Source organism: Bos grunniens, chromosome 19 (assembly GCF_055505025.1).
Source record: "Bos grunniens cultivar Pamir isolate PY7600 chromosome 19, Bosgru_T2T1.0, whole genome shotgun sequence".
Classification (NCBI taxonomy): Eukaryota; Metazoa; Chordata; class Mammalia; order Artiodactyla; family Bovidae; genus Bos; species Bos grunniens.
The window spans coordinates 14,102,743-14,127,105 of NC_141183.1; the positions used below are offsets into that span (position 1 = coordinate 14,102,743).

Here is a 24,363-nt window from a genome sequence, read left to right on the forward strand (position 1 = left end):
TGGACCTGTGAGAAGGGCAGCCGGGTGAGACATGTCAGTTACGGAGGATTCATAAAAATGGGTCATGGAAAAGTCAGGAACAGATGAGCTCAATTGGAGCAAGTAATAGGGTGGAGGGCAGAACCTGAGGGACCACTTTCACTGAAGGACCAGAGGAGGGACGAGAGCTGCTGTCACTGGAGGAATTGCTGAGTCGTATAAAACAGTGGGCTTCTCAGGTGGCACTGGTGGTAAAGAACCTGCCTGCCAGTGCAGGAGACATAAGAAACACGAATTCGTTCCCGGGGTCAGGAAGATCCCCTGGTGGAGGAAATGGCAATCCAGTATTCTTGCCTGGAGAATCCCGTGAACAGAGGAGCCTGAAGGGCTATAGTCCATGGAGTCGAAAAGAGTCGGACATGACTGAAGCAACTTAACACACACACACACACACACACACACACAGAAAACAGTTTAGGGAGGCCTACGGGGTGTAGACGGAGAAGCAGTGCTGCTTTGAAAATTCTCTGGTAATCAGTCCTTCCATACCATATTGCGCTGCTTGAGAAAAAAGATAGGAGGTGGAAAAGTAGAGCCAGCAAGCATCAACTATTCTTTCAATAGAGTTTGGTTGTGAAGACAAGGAGGAGTGGGATTGGTTTTAGATCAGAAGAAACATAACTGAGGTTATTTGATGCTTGTTTGTTTTTTAAGAGTATGACCCTTTTCATTATATGTTTAGGCAGTAGGAAGGAAGCAGGGAGAGGATGCAAATAATCAATGAAACAAGTTTCCAGAGAAGCTTACAAATATATTTAACCATGCACCTACTCTGTGCCAGGTACTGTGCTGGGTTTACCTGAATGATCCTCACTGATCTTCTAAGCACACCTACAGAGTAGAAAAAAATCGTCCCTGCTGGGGATGGGAAAATAATTTGCCCAAGTCGATACATCTCAGGTCTGATGACTCCTCTGTGTCTCAGTTCTGATCATTATATTATTTTTTTCCCCCACTGGGATAAAGAAGGCAGCATCTTTCTCTGATTCACAAAGAATAGGAAGCAGCATAAAGAAGAAGATTTGCGACAATGGAGGAGAGGGAAAAAGTAGGTGTTCCTGTCACTTGATCTGTGTCGTTGTTAAACAATGAACCAAAATTATCAACTGCAAGGAAGGAAGAGTGAAGCCAAGCACGGGTCTTGAGAAGGGAAGGGGTTTAAGATAACCTCAGTGGTGACATACAATAGGGAGCCAGCTAGGGAGAAAGGAAAAAAAGCCTTACTCAACAGTTTAAACTCGATTAGGATTAGAGGAACAACAGACTGCTTCCAAATCAGGAAAGGAATATGTCAAGGCTGTATATTGTCACCCTGCTTATTTAACTTATATGCAGAGCACATCATGTGAAATGCCAGGCTGGATGAAGCACAAGCTGGAATCAAGATTGCTGGGAGAAATATTAATAACCTCAGATATGCAGATGACACCACCCTTATGGTAGAAAGCGAAGAACTAAAGAGCCTCTTGATGAAAGTGAAAGTGGAGAGTGAAAAATTGGCTTAAAACTCAACATTCAGAAAACTAAGATCATGGCATCCAGTCCCATCACTTCATGGCAAATAGATGGGGAAACAATGGAAACAATGAGAGACTTATTTTGGGGGGGCTCCAAAATCACTGTGGATGGGGACTGCAGCCATGAAATTAAAAGACACTTGCTCCTTGGAAGAAAAGCTATGACCAACCTAGGTAGTGAATTAAAAAGCAGAGACATTACTTTGCTGACAAAGGTCCGTCTAGTCAAAGCTATGGTTTCTCCAGTAGCCATGTGTGGATGTGAGAGTTAAACTATAAAGACAGCTGAGCGCCGAAGAATCGATGCTTTTGAACTGTGGTGTTGGAAAAGACTTTTGAGAATCCCTTGGACTGCAAGGAGATCCAACCAGTCCATCCTAAAGGAAATCAACCCTTAATAGTCATTGGAAGGACTGATGCTGAAGTTGAAACTCCAATACTTTGGCTACCTGATGCAAAGAACTGACTGATTGGAAAAGACCCTGATGCTGGTCAAGATTGAAGGCAGGAGGAGAAGGGGATGACAGAGGATGAGATGGTTGGATGGCATCACCGACTTAATGGACATGAGTTTGAGCAAGCTCCGGGAGTTGGTGATGGACAGGGAAGCCTGGCATGCTACAGTCCATGGGGTCGCAAAGAGTCAGACGTGACTTAATTGACTGAACTGACTGACTGAGGATTAGGATTTTTAGGGAAGCTAACCTACTTGGGAGAAGCAGGAGTTGATCTCAAGATGGACATCTAGTTGGAAAGATTTTAGTGATAGTGTCAAAAATGCCCCAAGCCAGAGACGCTTCAGATTTTAACATGAAGCAATGTATACTACAGGGCTCTGAGAATCAGCCGTTGCTATCCTAAGGGGATTATCAGTCCCAAACCACTGCTGAAGGAGATAGAGCTGAGCAGCCTGGGGCTGGCCTGTCCGTGTCTTCCCATTGCCTTGCCAAAACCAAGTACCCTTCAAGCCTCTTGCAGGATTGCCATTCTGACATGAAAATAACCTAAGTCCCTTGACTCAAAAATAACAACATCTGTTAATTTGCATAAGAGTTTTGCATTTCGTATTTTGGGTTTAATATCCAAAATTCACTTGTTTGAATTTTGAAGGCTAAAATTCACTTGTTTGACCTTAGTTAAGTGGTTTAGAGATTCAGCTGATTAAAAACTCTTTACAGGTTCCACTCTGACTCACCTAGACCCACCTCCCACCCTGGACAGCTCTGTTCTTTTGCTGCTTGGTACTGTGCACACGTTGGATTGAGCCTCATGAATTTTGGGTTGCAGGCATGCTAAGTCACTTCAGTCGTGTCCAACTCTTTGGGACCCTATGGACTGTAGCCTGCCAGGCTCTTCTGCCTGTGGGATTCTCCATGCAAGAATACTAGAGTGAACTGCCATGCTCTCCTCCAAGAAATCTTCCTGACCCAGGGATCAAACCCATGTCACCTGTGGCTCCTGTGTTGCAGGCGGATTCTTTCCCTGGCTGAGCCACTGGAGAAGCCAAATGATGGGTTAAAAAAGGACAAATAGGTTCACCTGAAGCTTGTTATTTTGAAAAGTCTCTGCAGGTTCATGTTCTCAAGTTCACAAGGCTATTGAGAGCTCTGTGGTGGGGCTCTTGGCTCATGACAGGCGGCCCCTCCTTAGAACTCCCTGGGTCTGGATGTGAGGGCAGCAGTTGTGCAGCGAGAGGTTTGAGAGGAGACAGCAAAGAAGGTGTTAATGAATGATCGCACAGCTTCGTTCTCCATAAAGGCAATTACTGGGATTGATTGTTTCCATGTTTCCTTAGTCACGGTTCAGCTTGCTTGTTTCACTCGGATTAAGACAGATGAACGCTGAATGCACACAGACATGTGATGTCAGGAGAATTATCAATGGTACATCGAAGGCCTCTGCTTTCTTGAACAGATGCCACTTGGGGGAACTCAGTGGAGCTGAAAGGGGATCACGGCCACCATGAGATGACCAAGTGGGGCAAGGGTGTGTATGGTGGACCACGGGATTTTAGATAATGCATCTTCTCTCTTTCCTTCCCATACGTGATATAGTGGGGTGGTCTTCCAGCTTACACCTGCAGTAGCATGCTGCAAGGCTTGACAAAGAAAAATGCTTGAGCCCCATCCCCTGAGTTTCTGATTCAGTGGGTCCGGCACTGGGCCCAGAAATTTGCCTTTCTTAGAAGTTCCAGGGTGCTGCTGCTACAGGTTCAGCAATCTCATCCTGAAAACCAGTGAGGTCTTCATCAAGAGCATAGACACTGATCAGGCCACCAGACTTTGAATCACGACTTTACTTTTTACTAGCCGTGTGGTCGTGGGCCCTGTACTTAACCAGTAGCCAGGACATAGAAGCAACCTAGATGTCCAGTAGCAGAAGAATGGATAAAGAAGAGGTGGCACATATATACAATGGACTATTACTCAGCCATAAAAAGAATGAAGTTGAGTCAGTTGTAGTGAGGTGGATGAAAGTTGAGCCTGTCAATACAGAGTGAAGTAAGTCAGAAAGAGCAAAACAAATGTATATTAAAACATATACGAAATCTATTAAAATGGCATTGATGAACCTGTTTGCAGGGCAGGAAGAGAGGTGCAAACATGGAGAACAGACTTGGGGACATAGCCGGGAGATTGAATTGAGAGTCACATTAACGTCTGTATCCTACCATGTGTAAAATCGAGAACTAGCAGGAAGCTACTGTATGGCACCAGGAGCTCAGCTTGGTGCTCTGTGATGATGGCCTAGAGGGGTGGGATGGGAGGGCTGAGGGAGGTTCTGGAAGGAGGGGATATACAAATAATTATGGCTGCCTTGCATTGTTGTACAGCAGAAACCAAAACAACATTGCAAAGCAATTATATTCCAATTTTTTTTTTAAAAAGATAATGATAATAGTTCCTATTTCATGGGATAGTTAGAAGGAATAAATGAATTAGAACTTGGAAGCACTGAGACCAGTGCCGGGTCTATGTACATTGGATAAATAAAAGAGGCAACTTCTTGGAACTGGGAGCATGTGGACCCAAGCCTTACTCCTCCAATACCTGCAGCTCCCAGTGGGGTTGCTGGGTCCTTTTAGTTTGTAGTCTGTGATCCTATCTCTGGAGGTCAGGAAGGTTAATGCCCAGCTCAGGGCCAACGCCAGCAGGAGGAAGGCCACATCGACCTCCATCAAAATCCTCTTCTCAAGCTATGCTAATCCTTCATCTACTGAATACGTGGAATGGGCTCAGTGAGATGCGGGTGTCAGGGTGATGTGCATTTGGGGTTTTTCTCCCCCGTGCCGGCAGAAAGACAGACTGTCTTTCATGTCAAGTTCACATGCAGCCTTATACTGATTGGTTAAATGTTTGCTCGATATGCAGAACTGATATGTTTTACGCACATGGTTTCATTTAACCCTCACAATGTCACTGCTAAGTAATCATTGCTGTCTCTGTTTCAATATTGCTGGGGTTCAGATAAGTTCAATGACTTGTCCAAAGTCACATGGCTATCAAGTGATAAACCCCAAACTAAAAGCCAGGTCTGTCTGACCTGAATAATTTATAACCGTAAAGCTCTACTCTACCACCTCCAGCTTATTATGAATATTTATATAATGGTTAAGGCTGGCCCCCAGGTATCCAGCCGTGGTAGCTGCTCCCTAAAGGGAAGCACCCTGGAATTGGGACTGTCTCTGTTTCAGGGGGTTGGTTTTCTATAAAGCCTGTGGTCGGACTCACAGAATATACTCCTTTAGGAAATGTCCTCTTTGCCAACTTCTCTTGCTGCTGCTGCTAAGTCACTTCAGTCGTGTCCGACTCTGTGCGACCCCATAGATGGCAGCCCACCAGGCTCCCCCATCCCTGGGATTCTCCAGGCAAGAACACTGGAGTGGGTTGCCATTTCCTTCTCCAGTGCATGAAAGTGAAAAGTGAAAGTGAAGTCTCTCAGTCGAGTCCAACTCTTCGCAACCCCATGGACTGCAGCCCACCAGGCTCCTCCATCCATGGGATTTTCTAGGCAAGAGTACTGGAGTAGGGTGCCATTGCCTTCTCCAGCCAACTTATCTCATTGCCTAGTTATTCTCTCTGGCCTGATTCCTGGGTGAAATTGTGTTCACATCGCCAAAAGTAGCTTTGCTTACATTTGGATATGGACTTAGTGTCTTAACATCTCTGGTTTCGGACAGTGGTCACAACCAGAAGGCCAGGAGAGCATGCAGAGGCTAGGCTGAAGATGTGAAGAGAGAAAAAACTGGTATGCTGATGAAACCTTTCTCTTTTCCCATAGTGCTCCTTTCTGCCGAAATTCTCCATTCACATAGAAACGAAGTATGAGGACAACAAAGGAAGCAACGACAGCGTGAGTAGCCCCCTTGCTCTCCCCACCCGCCCCCGCCCCAGTCCACACTGTGTTCTCCCCCCCTGGACGGAGCCAGCCCCACCATCTGTGCCTGGGACCTCAGAGAACCTCTGGCTTTTCTTCTCATTTTTATGTACTTTCTCTGGGCCTCTATGCAGAAATCTCTGTCACCTGGAGTGATTGTTGTCGGGGATCAAGAGGGATGAGGGGGACCTCAGAGTCTAGAATTTGATTTCTGGCCATTGGATTGAACACACATTTTCTCCATGGCAATTGACGTTTACTTAGAAGGATGAATACGATCAGATGTGTGTGTGCATGCTGTACGTATTTTCTGGGCTATGCATATGTTCACATACACACACTCAGACGTGCCCACAAATCCCACTTTAAAAATCAGTGTAACCCTCCTGCAAGAATGTTTTCCTCATGAAGCATTCTGACTGTCGCTAAATTTCAGTCAAGAACTTTGTTGATTAGTATTGCTTAAACTTCACTTCTGACCTGGCTTTTACCCCACCTCTTTCTGTCAGAACAATACATTTCTAAATTCCCTTCCCTTTATGAGTGGATGATGTGACCTACAGCAACCTCACTCTGACCTTGAGCTGTGGGTTCAGTCAGGACCCATGAGGGAAGACTCTGTATCTAGAAGCTGCAAGGCTTCACCTGTTTATTTCTGCCTCAATTACATGTTTTGCATTTGTGGAGAGTGAATGAAAATTGAGGCTGTATCGAAATGAACGAGAGAGAGTCTCCAGACAAAGTGACCCCTTTGGTGCCTTCACTGAGCTAAGGAAATACAAAACAAGATGCAGGAGGTTTTGGAGGTGCCTAAGTGCCAGAAAGAAGTATCTAAGGGCTCATGCTATGCTATGCTATGCTTAGTCACTTTGCCAACTTCTCTTGCTGCTGCTGCTAAGTCACTTCAGTTGTGTCCGACTCTGTGCGACCCCATAGACGGCAGCCCACCAGGCTCCCCCATACCTGGGATTCTCCAGGCAAGAACACTGGAGTGGGTTGCCATTTCCTTCTCCAATGCATAAAAGTGAAAAGTGAAAGTGAAGTCGCTCAGTCATGTCCGACATAAACATTGTCAGTTTACAGCTTTGGCCAGGCCTACTTTGTGTTTCATCATGTTAACAGCTTCTAGAAACATCTTCCAGAAGGTTCCTCCCCTTGGCAAGAACAGATTCTTCTAGAAGACATGGATGCATTTGTGCAGCACTCAGATGGTCCCAATCAAGGTGGAGTCTGCTGGACCAGAGCTTGAGTGGTTCCCAGGAGGGGTCACCCGACAACTATTGATACAATTCACACCAGCGTGGGAAAGAGGACACTGGTTCATCCACTCAGTATTTTGGAACACAGCTACATTCATTCGTCTGTGGCAGAATGGGTACCTAAAACAGAACTTATGTGCTTCACAAAGCCCAGAGTATTTACTCTCTGGCCCTTTACAGAAAAAAAGTTTTCTAACCCCTGCCTGGTTAGAGAGACTCAGATCAGAACAGCACCCACCAGGTCTCCAGATTTGACCACTTGATAGATCTGTCCCAGGTGAATGCCAACTCCAGAGTTCCTGAAACTATCCAGAGAAGAAAAGACTGCTCCCCTCAAGGGTGCTTGTCCCCCCATGAGTTCAGGAGCGTCAGTGGGTAGCGTCCCCTGGTGATGGGTGACCTCAGAGGAAACGTTTAGTCCCATCTCCTTGTCTATAGCCTGAAATCAGGCTTCCCTGATAGCTCAGTTGGTAAAGAATCCACCTGCAATGCAGGAGACCCCAGTTCAATTCCTGGGTCTGGACGATCCCCTGGAGAAGGAATAGGCTACCCACTCCAGTATTCTTGGGCTTGCCTTGTGGCTCAGCTGGTAAAGAATCTGCCTGCAATGCGGGAGACCTGGGTTTGATCCCTGGGTTGGGAAGATCCCCTGGAGAAGAAAAAGGTTACCCACTCCAGTATTCTAGCCTGGAGAATTCCATGGACTATGGGGTCGCAAAGAGTCAGACACAACTGAGCGATTTTCACTTTCACTGGGGCCAACTCCAGCAAAGTCTTGTGGTCTAAAGTAGTGTTGCACAGTGTAACTTGAACTCTTGTAAAGTAATGACTCTTTCTGATTGGAAAATTAACACATGATTCTTAAAACTTGGGGAAAACAAAAAAGAAGTAAAGCAAAACCATGTAGTAGTAATCTCATGCTTCAGAGATGACTGCTGTTAGCATTTTGGTTCATCCTGCAAAATATTAATGCATTTACTTTTCAACCAATTTCACTAAAATTGAATCATACAACATCCTGTTTTTAACATGTCACAAAATATCCTTCCCAGTAATTTTTAATAGCTACCCTGCATTCCCTACTTAAATGTATTTCCTTAAACAATTGCCAGTCACTGAATATGGGAGTGGGTATGACCATTTTGATGGATCTGTAGACCATATGGCAGCCCACTCCAGTACTCTTGCCTGGAAAATCCCATGGATGGAGGAGCCTGGTGGGCTGCAGTCCACGGGGTCGCTAAAAGTCGGACACAACTGAGCAACTTCACTTTCACTTTTCACTTGCTTGCACTGGAGAAGGAAATGGCAACCCACTCCAATGTTCTTGCCTGGAGAATCCCGGGGATGGGTGAGCCTGGTGGGCTGCCATCTATGGGGTCGCACAGAGTCGGACACGACTGAAGTGACCTAGCAGCAGCAGCAGTAGCAGCATAGACCATCAAGAAAAGGATGATAGAGATCAAACATGCCTTAATTGCTTTTCTTGGCACAATCTAAAAACATGGGGTTGAGGGAAGCAATAGGGGTTAAAACATCTTTTAGTCTTTCTAGACAGATTGTCTTGCTTTCTCTTTTTCTCTATGGTGCTGCCCTGTCTTCACAGATAGTTATAACCCACTCCCTTTGTAGAGGTTTGGAATGGATGTGTGGCCCCACCATGAGCCTGATAGGTTGGTAGGACCAGTGTGATCTTCTGGTTTATCCTCTGCTCAAGTCTAACCAAAAAAAAAAAAAAAAATCACATGGTTATCATTTATTGTCTTGTGTCCCATTTTTGGCAGGCGCTAAGGTCTTTTTTTTTACTACTCTCCTAGGAATTTAGCTTTGTCACTACTCTCCTAGGAATTTAAAATACCAAGTGAGCCATCCTAAAGTCAGGACCTATGCCTAGAGCCAGCATTCTCTACCCAAGCCAAAGCCCAATTCTCTCTGAGACTTAGGCCAGCCTGCAAGAAAAGCAGTGAACCCCGGAGCACTTGTGAGCAGTCCTTGTCAGCACAGTTTGCTTCCTCTGGGAGAAATGCCAGCTATCGCACCCTGTGTTGCCTCCTTCTCCCCAACTTGCTGGCTCTGAGACTGCCCATGCAGCCAGCTCTGTATCTCTGTCATGGCACCCACCTTGCCCAAGTCCAAGTTCACTAAGTGTTTTTGCCCAGCTTCGGCCTGGCTCTGATCCATATATCCCCAGGTCTCGCTTCTGAGCCATTGGACCAAACAAGCCAGCTCCAGCTCAATTAGACTTCTTTGCCAGTTTGCCGCCTTCTAATTTCCATATTCAGCAGCAGCTGTTGGTCACCCAGCTGGTTCAAGCTTGGTCCCTGGAGGCAGAAAAGGAAGACTTCATTGGTTTTCATTCACACTTGTTAACGTTTCCAAATCAGAACATGAGGAATATGTATTTATGTAATAATACTTTATTAAAAGATCGCTTTGTCCAGGGGTTCAAAGCTAGAGCCTTAAGCAGATGGCGTGTGCTGGCATGCTCTTTTCTGTCCAGGGATGAGTATAGAGTTTCTGGTGGGAGGCAGAATTGCTAAAGAAAGCAGTGCAGTGGTGGATGTTTCTCTTGTCTCACTGCTTTGCCAAAGTATTTAATAAACTCAGGCCATTTCTTTGCATTTTCTAGGTATATAGTCTTATCATTCAGCTACCATCCTTCATACTGCTATCTGCATCCTGTTTCTCTCCCTACCTGCCAGAACTTTAATGAAATGGATGACGATAAGAAGCAATAATTAAATTGGAAACACTACTGATAATCATATTGATTACTGATTGAATAGAGTCCATGTTGTTATCCTCTTATCAATCACCACCTATGTCATCTTTTTACGTGACCCAATACCACAGGTAAAAAAAAATAGAAATCGGTATATCTAGATTTAAATAATTTCTCCTTGTTAAAATAAAGCTAGTATATTTATGAATGTGAAAACCTATAAACCGTGCTTATATTAACCAGGACACAATGGGGAACTTGTCTTAAATTGAGGCCCATTTATTTTATGCACCCGCTGATGAGAACTATTTAGGCTTTAATTAGTGCTGGGAGGACGGCACCATGCCAAAGTAAGGCTCTGTTGTTTGTCCAAGGCCATAAATCTAGATCTGGGAGAGTCAGTGCTTATCATTCAAGTGTCGGCCGCTGCCAGGTTACTGTCACTCCCTGCAGTTAACGGGGGGGCAGGCCTGCCTTCACTTCCTCCTTCAAACAAAGCAGGTACCAGTTAAAGCAGTGGTGCTCAGCCTTGGCTGCATCTTGGACTCAGAAACTCTAACCCTAGCTCCTGCCTGATTTCTGCCCATCCTGGGATTCTGATTTAATTGGTCCTGGGAGCAGACTGGTCTAGGGCAGTGCTTCCTACACTGTGTTTCTAGGAATACAGAGTTTGCCAGTCGCAAGTGTGTGGACTTGTAGAGTCTACCCTCTGGTCAAACCTGATTCATTCTCTTTGGAGGGTATAAGATAGGCCATCCCCACCCCACTTGAGGATCTAGGCCACTGGTTCTCAGTCCTGCCTGCAGAGTAAAGTTACCTGGGAAGCTTTAGATTCCCTGATGCCACTATCCCACTCCCCGGGATTCTGATTTCATTTATCTGGGATGGGGGTCCAGTCACTGGGATTTGTTGCACTTCCTCAGGGTAACCTAAGAGCCATTAAGGCTGAGAACTACAGATTTAAAGAAAATATGAAGTGCTGCTGCTAAGTCGCTTTAGTCGTGTCTGACTCTGTGTGACCCCATAGACGGCAGCCCACCAGGCTCCCCCGCCCCTGGGATTCTCCAGGCAAGAACACTGGAGTGGGTTGCCATTTCCTTCTCCAATGCATAAAAGTGAAAAGTGAAAGTGAAGTTGCTCAGTTGTTCGACTCTTAGCGACCCCATGGACTGCAGCGTACCAGGTTCCTTCATCCATGGGATTTTCCAGGCAAGAGTACTGGAGTGGGGTGCCATTGCCTTCTCCATATGAAGTGCTATGTAAAACCAAACCAAGTTGTCACTCGAGTGTATGTTCCTCAGTTCTTTGTCTCGTCACAACAAAGATTTGGAGTGACGGACGTTAAAGCCCCCTCGGCGTGTCACAGCTCTCAGGTCTTGGATAGACCATGTTATAGCTCTCAGGTCTTGAAAGGACCATGTTATAGCTCTTAGACAAATCAGTGTTACAGCTCAGTGTTACAGCTCTATTTTATTTAGAAGATAGCAGGAAAATCCATCTCTGAGGCGTGAGGGCACATTGATCCAAAGACGCAAAGAGAAGAGCGCCCCAGCGCACGGGGAAGAGAGAGAGAGAGAGAGAGAGAGAGCTTTGGCTCCTCTTTTTATATGTTTATCTCTCCCTGGGCCTGTCCTATGTAAATTGGGCCAGCCAGGAGTGTTGTTTGTTTTGCCTGAGGTCCTCACTCCAGTCCGTGGACCTTCTTTTGTTCTATTTTCATGGGCTTTTCTCTTCTTTGTCTTTTAGCCACCGCCATTTTGTACTCCTTTTCCCTATTCTGCCTACCTAACAAAGTGAACCCTTAGGAAATCAGGTTCTCCAAATTTCTTCATTTCTTCATACCTCTGAAAACATAAAAGTTTACAAAACATATTTATAACGACCACCACCACCCCACACACACAATGAAGGGGCCTGAGGGAACCATATTTCTTCTCATTAGCCATTATTCCTCAGCAACAAAACTTCTCTGATCAGATGGAAAGAATGTCCAGTTTAATTCCTTGAAGAGCGAGGTTCTGTTCTTCACAGAACTCTCCTTCGAAGTTGCCTAGAAGAAGTATTGATAATTTAGTTTCTAGTTCAGTTATGTTATAATGGGAAAACACAGAGTTGTTCTTTGTGAAATGAAAAGATTCATATTGAATCTCCAGCTCTATGACTTAAGCTATGGGGTCTTGGCTTCTCTATCAAGAAAACAGAGTAAATAATGTCTGCATCACAGTGTGGAGGATTCATCCAGGTTAATTCATAACCTGGAAGCACTTCATAAACTGTAAGTGCTATACAAATTGTAGGTTTTGCTTCAGTTACGGTCCTACCTTGGGATTAACTGCATTATGGAGGATTTTCTAATGAGACTCTTCTTTTGTCTGAATTGTCAATAAATCATTTCTTGTCAGCAAATTTTGAGTACCTACTATGTGTCAGGCATTGCAAGAGGCAATGAGGATGCAGGAATCAGATAGACAAGTCTTCACTACTCATGGAATGGGGAAAAGCATATAATAAGAAAGAAAACAAGGAATTCCAACTGTGGGAAGTGCTGAAAAGGCAATAAATAGGGTGGAGGAGAGCTCAGCTAGAAGCCATATGATCAGGAAGGCCTCTCACAAGAGGTGACAAATCTGGTGAGACCTGAGGCTGGGAAGGAGCCGACCCTCTGAAGGGTTGTCCAGGCAAGGGGACTGTTGTAAGCTTAGTTGTATCCCCCCAAATTCATATGTTGGAGTACCTGAGACTATAACTATGTTTGAAGATAAGGCTTTTAAAGAGGTGATTAAGTTAAAAGGGGAGTCTCTTGTAGCTTCATCGGTAAAGAATCTGCCTGCAATGCAGGAGACCAGGGTTCAATTCCTGGGTGGGGAAGATCCCCTTGAGAAGGAAATGGCAACCCATTCCAGTATTCTTGCCTGGAGAATTCCATGGACAGAGGAGCCTGGTGGGCTACATTCTGTGGGGTTGCAAGAGTCAGACATGATTAGCAACTAAACCGCCACGTTAAAAGGAGGCTGTGAAGCTGGGGCCAAATCTAAGCTGATTGGTATCCTTCAAAGAAGAGAAAACTTGAATACCCAAAACTAGGGATGTGCACACACAGAGAACAAACCACATGAGGATGACCAAAATCCTTTTTCTGTTCCAGCATTCAGTTTACCACTTAAAAAAATTTTTTTTATTTGTGCCAGGTCTTAATTGTGGCACACAGGGATCTTCCATCTTCGTCACGGCATGCGGGATCTTTAGTTGCAGCATATGGGATCTAGTTCCCTGACCAGGGATCAAACCCAGGCCCCTTCACTGAGAGCACAGAGTCCCAGCCACTGGACTGGGAAGAGAAGTCCCCCAGTGTCCATTTTAGGATACCATATCACACTGGGTGACATGTTTTTCAGTGTTTGCTCTGGCCACTCTGTCAAGAGTGATGGGAGGACAGAAGGAATAGAAGCAGGTATTCCAGCTGGCAGCAAGGGCAAGAATCCAGTTCACAGATGATGTGGCTTCATCTGGAGAGAGGGCAATGGATAAAGATCAGTGTGTTTTGGAAGCAGACTGACTAGGTATTGATGCATTAGATGGGAGCAAAGTAAGGGTGACCTCAGGATTTCTGGGCTTCCCCGGTGGTGCTAGTGGTAAAGAACCCGCCTGCAAATGCAGGAGATGTAAGAGATGCATCCAGATGATCCCTGGGTCAGGAAGATCCCCTGGAGGAGGGCATGGCAACCCACTCCAGAATTCTTGCCTGGAGAATCCCATGGAAAGAGGAGCCCAGCAGGCCATAATCCATAGAGGCGCAAAGAGTTGCACATGACTGAAGCAACTTAGCAGGGAGCAGCAGGCTTTCTAGATTTGTCCATGGACCCTAGTGGGGAGTGGGGAATAGTGCAGGAGAAGCAAGAAGTCAAGAGCCCCATTAGGGCACAGTCAGTTTGCGGTACCAGGGAGACTTCCAAGCGGATGGTAGGTAAGGAGTTGGATATATGAATATGGTGTTCAGGGAGAGGTGTAAAGTCATGGTTCAGAGATGGAAATAAGTGAGGTTATCTAAGAAGAGGAATGACAGAGAAAAGAAACTAATGGTTGCTCCAGGATGGAGAGCACCCTGGTCCTGAGAAGGACCTTCCCATGGCTTTCAATCTAGCTTCTGATTATTTTCTTATCACCTTGGTTAAGACCAAGTCACTTTCAATCACTGAGTTGTGCTTGGTTTTAGGGAGTTAGATTAAATCATTTAGTCAACTACATAGGTCCACCTGAGAAACTGAGTCTCTTCCCCTGGATAGGTGCCTTCTTTGGATGAATTGAGTGAAAGTTTCAGTATTTTGACTTGTCTCAACTTGCATTGCCTTGGAGACATGGCCAAGAGTTCTCCTCCTGACCACAAATAGTTCCCGCTGGATGTTACCAACCGACAACCAACAAAGAGGGAATTTTACCATCTAAGGAGAGCTCTATTTATTGAGGATTTGTTATTGCTATAGTCATCATGAAATTCCTTTCATTAGCGATATTAGTATTTTGAACATCAAGAGGGCAATATGGGTAGATGTAGGATAAAATAATTTATTTACACATTTTGAAATGTTCTAAAATTAATTTGTAAAGCAGGGGTGCCAGTGAGAACTGTAGAATCCATATTTACAAGCCTCTCAAGCTGATTATCCTTTCTTTAAATGGTTTCTAATTGAGGATTATAAAAAGAAAAAAGCATTTGCTTTATTTTTAGACATGTCTGATGTACTGTTCTGTTTTTAACCTTAAGATTGTTACAACCAGCCACCTACAAAATCTGCAATTTTCTCTAATAAGTAGTCGGTAATGCTAAGAAGTTTGCACAAAACACCCCCATTTGCAGTTTTAAAGGATTATTATCCACAATGGCCCATGAAATGGAAATTCAGTGTCCTTACTCAGTCTGTGTCTAATGTATCATTTTGAGGACAGTGGAAAACAGATCATATTTGATTCCTTAAGATGTTGTCTTTGCTCTTTGTAGTTCAGTTTGCCATCTGAGAGTTGGATGTAGTGGGGGGAAGAGTGGGTAAGAAGAGCATCTATCCAGCATGAGGACTAGCTTTCAGGTTGAGGAGAGTCACTATGCAGGTTATCTCTACATTCTGGATAGCTAGAGCTAATTGGTAATAATCATTATTATTAATAGGTATAGCTTAAAGTAGTATTTGCTTTCTGTCTAGGCCTGGCTCATTGGTGCTGTGGTATATCTAAAAACAGCCAGGCTGTGCTGACCTATTGGTACTAATGGTTTCGGAAGACAGTTAACCAAACTGGTCAAAAGTGGCATAATCAGAGGGACAAGGTTGAATCCCACGGTTAAGAAACCAGTGGGCAGAGCCAGAAAAGCAGTACCAAGTATCAAGATCTAGATGACCATTTCATAGCTACCTGAGTAACAGTTCATTCAAGCAGGAGTCGTCAGTGAATACCAAACCATTGAGTGTGAAACAATACTAGGGAACAGGAATTCACACTGCCTCAAAGTGTCACTACAGACATTATATATTAATTACAAGCAGTAGAAAGTTTTACAAATGATATCATGTGCTTCCCTTAACACACAAGAGAAGACTCTATACATGGACATCACCAGATGGTCAACACCGAAATCAGATTGATTATATTCTTTGCAGCCAAAGATGGAGAAGCTCTATACAGTCAGCAAAAACAAGACCAGGAGCTGACTGTGGCTCAGACCATGAACTCCTTATTGCCAAATTCAGACTTAAATTGAAGAAAGTAGGGAAAACCACTAGACCATTCAGGTATGACCTAAATCAAACCCCTTATGATTATACAGTGGAAGCGAGAAATAGATTTAAGGGCCTAGATCTGATAGATAGAGTGCCTGATGAACTATGGAATGAGGTTCGTGACATTGTACAGGAGACAGGGATCAACACCATTCCCATACAAAAGAAATGCAAAAAAGCAAAATGGCTGTCTGAGGAAGCCTTACAAATAGCTGTGAAAAGAAGAGAAGCGAAAAGCAAAGGAGAAAAGGAAAGATATAAACATCTGAATGCAGAGTTCCAAAGAATAGCAAGAAGAGATAAGAAAGCCTTCTTCAGCGATCAATGCAAAGAAATAGAGGAAAACAACAGAATGGGAAAGACTAGGGATCTCTTCAAGAAAATCAGAGATACCAAAGGAACATTTCATGCAAAGATGAGCTCGATAAAGGACAGAAATGGTATGGACCTAACAGAAGCAGAAGATATTAAGAAGAGATGACAAGAATACACAGAAGAACTGTACAAAAAAGATCTTCACGACCTAGATAATCACGATGGTGTGATCACTGACCTAGAGCCAGACATCCTGGAATGTGAAGTCAAGTGGGCCTTAGAAAGCATCACTATGAACAAAGGTAGTGGAGGTGATGGAATTCCAGTTGAGCTATTTCAAATCCTGAAAGATGATGCTGTGAAAGTGCTGCACTCAATATGCCAGCAAATTTGGAAAACTCAGCAGTGGCCACAGGACTGGAAAAGGTCAGTTTTCATGGCAATCCCAAAGAATGCTCAAACTACCGCACAATTGCACTCATCTCACACGCTAGTAAAGTAATGCTCAAAATTCTCCAAGCCAGGCTTCAGCAATATGTGAACCGTGAACTTCCTGATGTTCAAGCTGGTTTTAGAAAAGGCAGAGGAACCAGAGATCAAATTGCCAACATCCGCTGGATCATGGAAAAAGCAAGAGAGTTCCAGAAAAACATCTATTTCTGCTTTATTGACTATGCCAAAGCCTTTGACTGTGTCGATCACAATAAACTGTGGGAAATTCTGAAGGAGATGGGAATACCAGACCACCTGATCTGCCTCTTGAGAAATTTGTATGCAGGTCAGGAAGCAACAGTTAGACCTGGACATGGAACAACAGACTGGTTCCAAATAGGAAAAGGAGTTCGTCAAGGCTGTATATTGTCACCCTGTTTATTTAACTTATATGCAGAGTACATCATGAGAAACGCTGGACTGGAAGAAACACAAGCTGGAATCAAGATTGCCGGGAGAAATATCAATAACCTCAGATATGCAGATGACACCACCCTTATGGCAGAAAGTGAAGAGGAACTCAAAAGCCTCTTGATGAAAGTGAAAGTGGAGAGTGAAAAAGTTGGCTCAAAGCTCAACATTCAGAAAACGAAGATCATGGCATCCGGTCCCACCACTTCATGGGAAACAGATGGGGAAACAGTGGAAACAGTGTCAGACTTTATTTTTCTGGGCTCCAAAATCACTACAGATGGTGACTGCAGCCATGAAATTAAAAGACGTTTACTCCTTGGAAGCAAAGTTATGACCAACCTAGATAGCATATTGAAAAGCAGAGACATTCCTTTGCCAACAAAGGTTCGTCTAGTCAAGGCTATGGTTTTTCCTGTGGTCATGTATGGATATGAGAGTTGGACTATAAAGAAGGCTGAGCACCGAAGAATTGATGCTTTTGAACTGTGGTGTTGGAGAAGACTCTTGAGAGTCCCTTGGACTGCAAGGAGATCCAACCAGTCCATTCTGAAGGAGATCAGCCCTGGGATTTCTTTGGAAGGAATGATGCTAAAGCTGAAACTCCAGTACTTTGGCCACCTCATGCGAAGAGTTGACTCATTGGAAAAGACTCTGATGCTGGGAGGGATTGGGGGCAGGAGGAGAAGGGGATGACAGAGGATGAGATGGCTGGGTGGCATCACTGACTCGATGGATGTGAGTCTGAGTGAACTCTGGGAGTTGGTGATGGACAGGGAGGCCTGGTGTGCTGCGATTCATGGGGTCTCAAAGAGTCGGACACAACTGAGCTACTGATCTGATCTGATCTGAGGATGCAGCATCACAAATCATGATATGGATCATCCTTGCCAAAAATATTTAACCTGAATCCAATCAGGAGAAAAGAAAGTGAAGTCATTTAGTCGTGTCCGACGACTCTTTGTGACCCCGTGGACTGTAGCCCACCAGGCTCCTCCATCCATGGGATTTTCCAGGCAAGAGTACTGGAGTAGGTTGCCATTTCCTTCTCCAGGGGATTGTCCCGAGCCAGGGATCGAACCCCGGTCTCCTGCATTACAGGCAGATGCTTTACCGTCTGAGACACCAGGGAAGAAAGCAATCAGACAAATCCAAATCGAGGGACACTTCACAAAGCAACTAGCCAAAATTCTTCAAAGAAGACTGTCACCAAAGACCAAAACAAAAACCTGGGGGACTGTTCTAGATTAAAGGAGACTAAAGTAATTTGACAAGTACATTTAACACCTAATCCTTGCTTAGATTCTGGATTAAGGAAAGGGGTAGCTTATGCAGGACACAGAAAAGATAGGACAACTGGGGACGTTTTAGTCTGGACCATACATTCGATACTAGTGCAGTGTGGTATTGAGTCAGTATTGAATGTCCTGCCTTCGATCATTATATTGCAGATATGTAGGAGAATCTCCTTGTTTTTAGGAGATGCATGCTGACATATTTATGAAGTACCATGCAATATACTCTAACTCTCGTATGGTTCAGCCAAAAAAGACATTTATATGTGTATGTTTTTCCTTCTTTAAAAAAATCTTATAAAATTAAGAAACTATTCACATGTTGCAATGAAATGTCAAATAACTTACTTCGAAGTTACACAATGAGTTGTGTGTTGTTGTTGTTGTTTTGTAGTCATGAAGCAGAAGCTTTCAGTCTTCTCTCTTTTGGTAGTATCCCGATTTCATTAGTGAAATAGCAAAATAATTAGCCTAGTCATAAATATTGTCACCATGTCAGCATCAACACTGAGTCCATTCACCCAAAAGATGTTTATAAAGAGGGGACTTTTTGAATTGCAGAAACCCTAGTTTCTCTCTTGTAATTTCACACTCTAGGTTGTGTTGTGAAGTTTTGAAAAGGCAGGTGGACATGATTCAGACTAGATTTCTAAGTGCACAACCCTCCAAAGGGTTAGAGCCCAGGATACATTTACAATGTTGTGTTAATTTCTGCTGTACAACAAGTTGATTCAGTTGTACGTATACATGTATATTCTTTTTCATATTCTTTTACATTATGGTTTATATCATCCAACTCTTCTATTCTATGAGACTCAAACCTCTTCTTTTTTTGTAATCCATCCTCAGTTCACGTCACTTTGCAATTGTTTCCTAAATGTTTGGCTTTTCTTCCCCCTCATAAGATACCTAATTACTGTGGGGAAACCATGTACTTCACTTTAAAAAAAAGGCACAGCTTTCCTATTTATTTACCTAGAGTTTTGTGTTGACATTTGTTGAGCCCAGTTTTGGTACCTCAGAGAATGGATTGCTCACAACAGATGATGACCAACAACCTTTGGATCTTGGAGCCATTTGAATGAGGACACCTTAGGAACCTGCCAAAAGCTTGCAGCTGGCCAGGCCCATTTAGCAGGATGCTGTACTAGATTCACAGAACTCACCAGCCTCAGACCAAACAGGGTCCAAAGCAGAACTTGGGAATTCAATGATAATAGGACTTGATTGTTCTGAACTCCCTCCCGACAGTGAAACGGAGAACAATGCCCATTCAGTGGATGATTGGGAGAATTCATTGAGATGGTGCATGTCAAATACTCCATAACAGTCGTTCTTTTCTTCTCTTTAACTTCGGTTATGCTTTGTGGAGACTACTTAAGAGTTAGATGCTTGCAAGTGCAAGATCTGCAAGGGGGCAGGTTAATCAGGGGAGTTCTTTTGGAAGGAAGGTGCTAAGTTCTCATTTCCAAAGCCTGTAGTTTCTACTCCTTTTCCATCATCCAGGAATGGGGCATCCTCAGACATAAGTTGGGAAGGCACATATTTCTGGGGGCTTTTGAGTTTACTTGGGAGGGGCCTTCACTGGCTGGAGCTCTGGACCCTCCACCAGTTAGCCTCCTGCCTGGAAGTTCTGATTTCAGAAACCATCCTTCCTTGGCTCTCACTGACCTAAAGAAATCCTGATGGGCACATCTTGGCCCCAAGAGGTGACCGCCACCTGTCCTGTTGTTTCACGGTGGTCATCAGTGTTTCCATCAGGATAGAGGCACAATGGTGAAGAGATGAAGGCTGCAGGCACTGGAGTCAGACTAGTTGGGTTTGATTCCTGGGCCAGCCACTTAGCAGCTAGTTCAGCATGTTCCTCAGCTCTTCGTGCCCCTGTAAATGGATTTAAAAATAGTCCTTACTCATTGGGTACTTGTGAAGATTGAATGTATTAATCTTCAAAAGCACTCAAAACAGTGCTGTAGTCCACCCAGTCCTACTCAATGTGTTATTGTTAACTGATATCAACTCCAAGGTGGCCATTATTTTTTATGTTTTAACAACTCTAAAAATGAAACGTGTAACTGTCAATGGCATCATACAACGATCAGCGGCAGCAGTTTTCTTTTTTGAAAATGTAACTGGTTGTGTCTTAGAATCAATGAATTCAGCGTGAGACCTCTTCTTGCACAGGATGTTGAGATGTCTGGTGAGCGAAGTTAAGCCATGAAGAGTGTTTGCATGTAAAGTGTGAACACAGTACCAGATTCTGCCAAAGAAAAGTCATTGAATAAATAAGCTCTTCAGTCATCCAGGCCTGGAAGGTTGTTTGTTAACTTTTTCCAGGGCACCGATCTGCTTCCTTATGATGCAAAGGACTTGATAGAGATCCAAAAAAGGAGCACTTGAATCTTCCCACTTTTAGGTTCAGAGCCGTCATGTTTATAAAACAGATTTCTCTCTAAAATCCCTGGATGTCATCTATCTGATGAATACCTTCTAGAACTAAATCTCCACTAGTATTTTAGCCTTTAGGGGAAAAAAGTGTTGCAAGGGGATGATGATAGGAGCTGACCTTATAGAAAAGAAGTTAATGATTTCCAGTGGACATGATTTCAAAGCAATTTTTTCCTTTTGATGCAGCAAAAGCATTGCTTCCATCTGCTCCTCCGTGTGTACACAGACTCTGTATTTGAATCAAGCAGTGTGTCAGCTGTTGCCCACCAAATTCTGTACTTGATCTTCTGAGACTGATAGTACTTCTGTCTGAACAATACTAAGCTGTTAAATTAAATTTAAATCACATTTCCCAACTAATACCTATTGAAGACTTGTTTATAGTCCATCAGGCTTTACAGCCATTTGGGACATAAACTTAGTAAATAAAAACTTCATGGAGCTGCATCTGAAAATCTTTCATCTTATTTCCAGCCCTTTAAGGAGACAGTCATAAATACCTTTGGAATATGCAGACCATTAAATGGAGTAATTTTAATCTTCTTTGGCTATGCCCATCAGATTATTAAGTAGATGTTGAAAAGCATCAACTAAATGCCACATCATGGGGTGGATACTCGGGAGTGGAACCAAATAATTGACTTTTTGGTGCTGAAATCTTTTATTATCACTCAGGTATACCTAAGTTCAGAGGAAATCAGAAATCTGTCGTGAGTTTGAGTTTGTTATTAATTCAACTTCACCTTGGTTGGCATGTCAAAACCAGAGTGAAATATTGAAATGAAATATGAAACATATTAGGGAAGGACCTCAGCAATGAAGGACACGGGAAAGATTGATTTTTCTAGCAACTTAATTTTGATCTATGGGTGAAGCCTTGTTTTAAGCATCCAGCTAAATTTGTTTAGAACCATCTGGGTCTCTTGAAATAGATGATGTTAAACCAGCTACACCAGTTGCACACATGGTGCTTTTGTTGAGACTTTTTGTAATAGTTTGAAATAGAAAACACTGCTTTTCTAAAAAAAAAAAAAAAAAAAACTAGGATATCTAGGATAACTTCAATATTCTGTTTTGGCTAAGAGTTCATATCATTCCATTGCTTCTTGTTTCTAAAGTTTCTAACATTTTATTCAAAAAAATCTTACTACTGGGAAAAATATTCTTTCATTCAATTAAGGATAAAAATTAATTAGTGACTCCTTTTGGGTACAGATTTTTGAGAGTTATGTTTTTATGCCGGATTTGTTCTCTAGCTGCCCTGAACACAGCCTTCTAGTACCCACTTTGTGAGTTTGCACCATGGGGTGTTGAGGGGCAGAATGTACAATGGGTGCCACGTATCGTTACTCAGTGTACAAAAAGGAATGTCGAGCATAAAGCACATTTCCATCTGTTTGCTTTATCTTGTACCAAGCCATTGCCCTACAGATAACAGTTGTTGAGTAACACTGGACAAAGTCAAAAAGTGATTCTTGGGTCAAAACATTCAGAGACTTCAACAGGTTTTTCCCTGCTGCACAGGTGGGGTAATGAACTTGAAGAGTCTCGGGGACAATCTGCAACAGCCTCGAGAGACAGAGGAGCTGTGGCTGTTTTCAACAGATCTGGATTTACTCTTGTTGTTCCCAGTCATTATTCTAAACTGACAAGGACGTGTAGTCTTCTGGTTTAAAGACTGTTCCCTTGGGTGTTCCTTATTCCCTAGAGGTCTAGTAAATTCTTATGTTTTAAAGATTCTTGCCCTTGGCTTTTCCTTATTCCCTTGGAACAGTTTTAAGAAAGGCAATGAATGTTCTGAACCAAATACTTGATATAAGCCACCTATCCCAGTTCCTCCAGGTAATAGATGTTTAGTAAATACCAATTCTCTTCCTCCATCCTTTCATCGTAACCTCCCAGCGGGAACCCGAGACAACCTTTATTCTGCATTGAAAGGAGAGGATGATCTCAATAGCACATTAATTCATCATACAAGAAACATTTATCGAGCATCTGTTTTGTACCAGGAGTTGTCAGTTTGGGGAGACAAATACTGTCATAGCAGCGTGATGTGATAGGTGCTCCAGAGAACACAGGGTGGAGGATGAGACTGAAAAGAAAGGCAGGATTGTCGTGCCAGGAGGGACTAGTTGAGAAAACAGGAGATTTGCAATAGGTCAGATGAGAGAGAATGCAGCCCAAAATTTAAAGCACTGACAGAAGAAATAGGAGAGGATTAATCAGGAAGAGGGAGAATGCAAGCACTGACAGAAGAAATAGGAGAGGATTAATTAGGAAGAGGAAGAGGGAATAGGAATGGGTTGGGGACAGCTGGCTCTGGGGTCTGGCGATTCAAGGTTTTGTCATGGATCAGTGGTGGTGTCGCCAACTAAGACAAGGAATTGTTTTAAGTGGTTTGGGAGAGGTTGGTGAGTTCAGTTTTGGTCCAGGTGAGTCTAAAGTGCTTATGGAAAATTTGAAAATAACAAGAAATTGGATCTAGGACTTCCCTAATGGTTCAGTGGTTAGGAATCTGCCTGCCAATGTGTAGGGGACACAGGTTCAATCCCTGGTTTGGGAAGATTCCACATGCTTTGGGGCAACTAAGCCCAAGAGCTGCATTTACTGAGCCCATGTGCTGCAGCTCCTGAAGCCCACATGCTCAGAGCCCATACTCCCCATCAAGTGAAGCCACCACAGTCAGAAGCCCGAGCACTGCAACTAGAGAGTGGCCCCCGCTCACCACAACTAGAGAAAGCCCAAGGGCAGCAACGAAGACCCAGAGCAGCGGAAAAAATAAATATATATATATATATAGAGAGAGAGAGAGAGAGAAATTGGACCTATAAATCCAGAGAGATACAGATTTGAAAGTCATAAAGCAGAGGTAGTTCAAAACCATAGAAATAGAGAATATTACCCAAAGGATATGTGAGGGGTAAGGATGGAGCTTGTGGGAGTATTGACATGTAAGGGGAAGGAAGTGGAAGAGCATCCCATAAAGATGGGTAAGAAGAGGGGTCCCTGAGATATAGGAGGAGAATTGGGATGCCAGGAAGTCACAAAGGCCCAGGAAAGAGAGAGTCAAGAAAGAAAGTGTCATCAATGATAGTAGCAGCAGAGTTCAGGAAGATAGAATTTAAAGGCACTTTGAGATTGAGAAATAAGCCAGTCATTAGTGACTTTTATGAAAATGAGTGAAATGGTAGAGCAGAACCCAGCTTGCATTGTACCAAAGAGGAATTCTGAAATGGTTAGCTGTGGAAAGAAGAAAAGAAATTGAATCAGAATGAGACTCAGGATTGAGGGGAGAAGCCCATCTTGGTGGAAAGTCATGTTCATGTTCAAATGCCTCTCCTCTGTTCTAAACACTTAAGTCATGGAAACAGGACAGAGATTCAGGAGGGTTGGAATGCCTGGAGTGGCTGGACTCTGAGTCTGGGGGCAGATGTTTATGGATCTTATAAGACAATGGGATGAAAAGTGCTTCATACAAACAAGGAATGAGAGCCAGATTCAGTGTTTGAAGAGGCTGAAAGCATCTCTCTTGGTAAAAGGGAGGCTGAAAGCATTTCTATGATTGCTTCCTGGGCCACAGCTTAAAAGGCGATGGTAAAACCTAACAACTGATGTGAAGAGTGGGAGATGAGTTGGAGATGGAGAAAGATAGTAGCACCAACCAGAAAAAAAAGAAGAAGAAAAGAAGCTTCCCACTCAAAAAGACCCCAAACCAACTGTTAA

At 43.6% G+C, this 24,363-nt stretch overlaps 1 protein-coding gene across 1 annotated transcript in view; it reads left to right on the plus strand.

Annotated features, from left to right (window-relative positions):
• Positions 1-24,363, plus strand: part of PITPNC1 (phosphatidylinositol transfer protein cytoplasmic 1) — a 274,714-nt gene that overhangs the window by 172,239 nt on the left and 78,112 nt on the right. Inside the window, exon 5 of the mRNA XM_086356846.1 lies at positions 5,838-5,909. Within this exon, the coding sequence (XP_086212972.1) occupies positions 5,838-5,909 (72 nt within the window). The remainder of the gene's footprint in view (positions 1-5,837; positions 5,910-24,363) is intronic.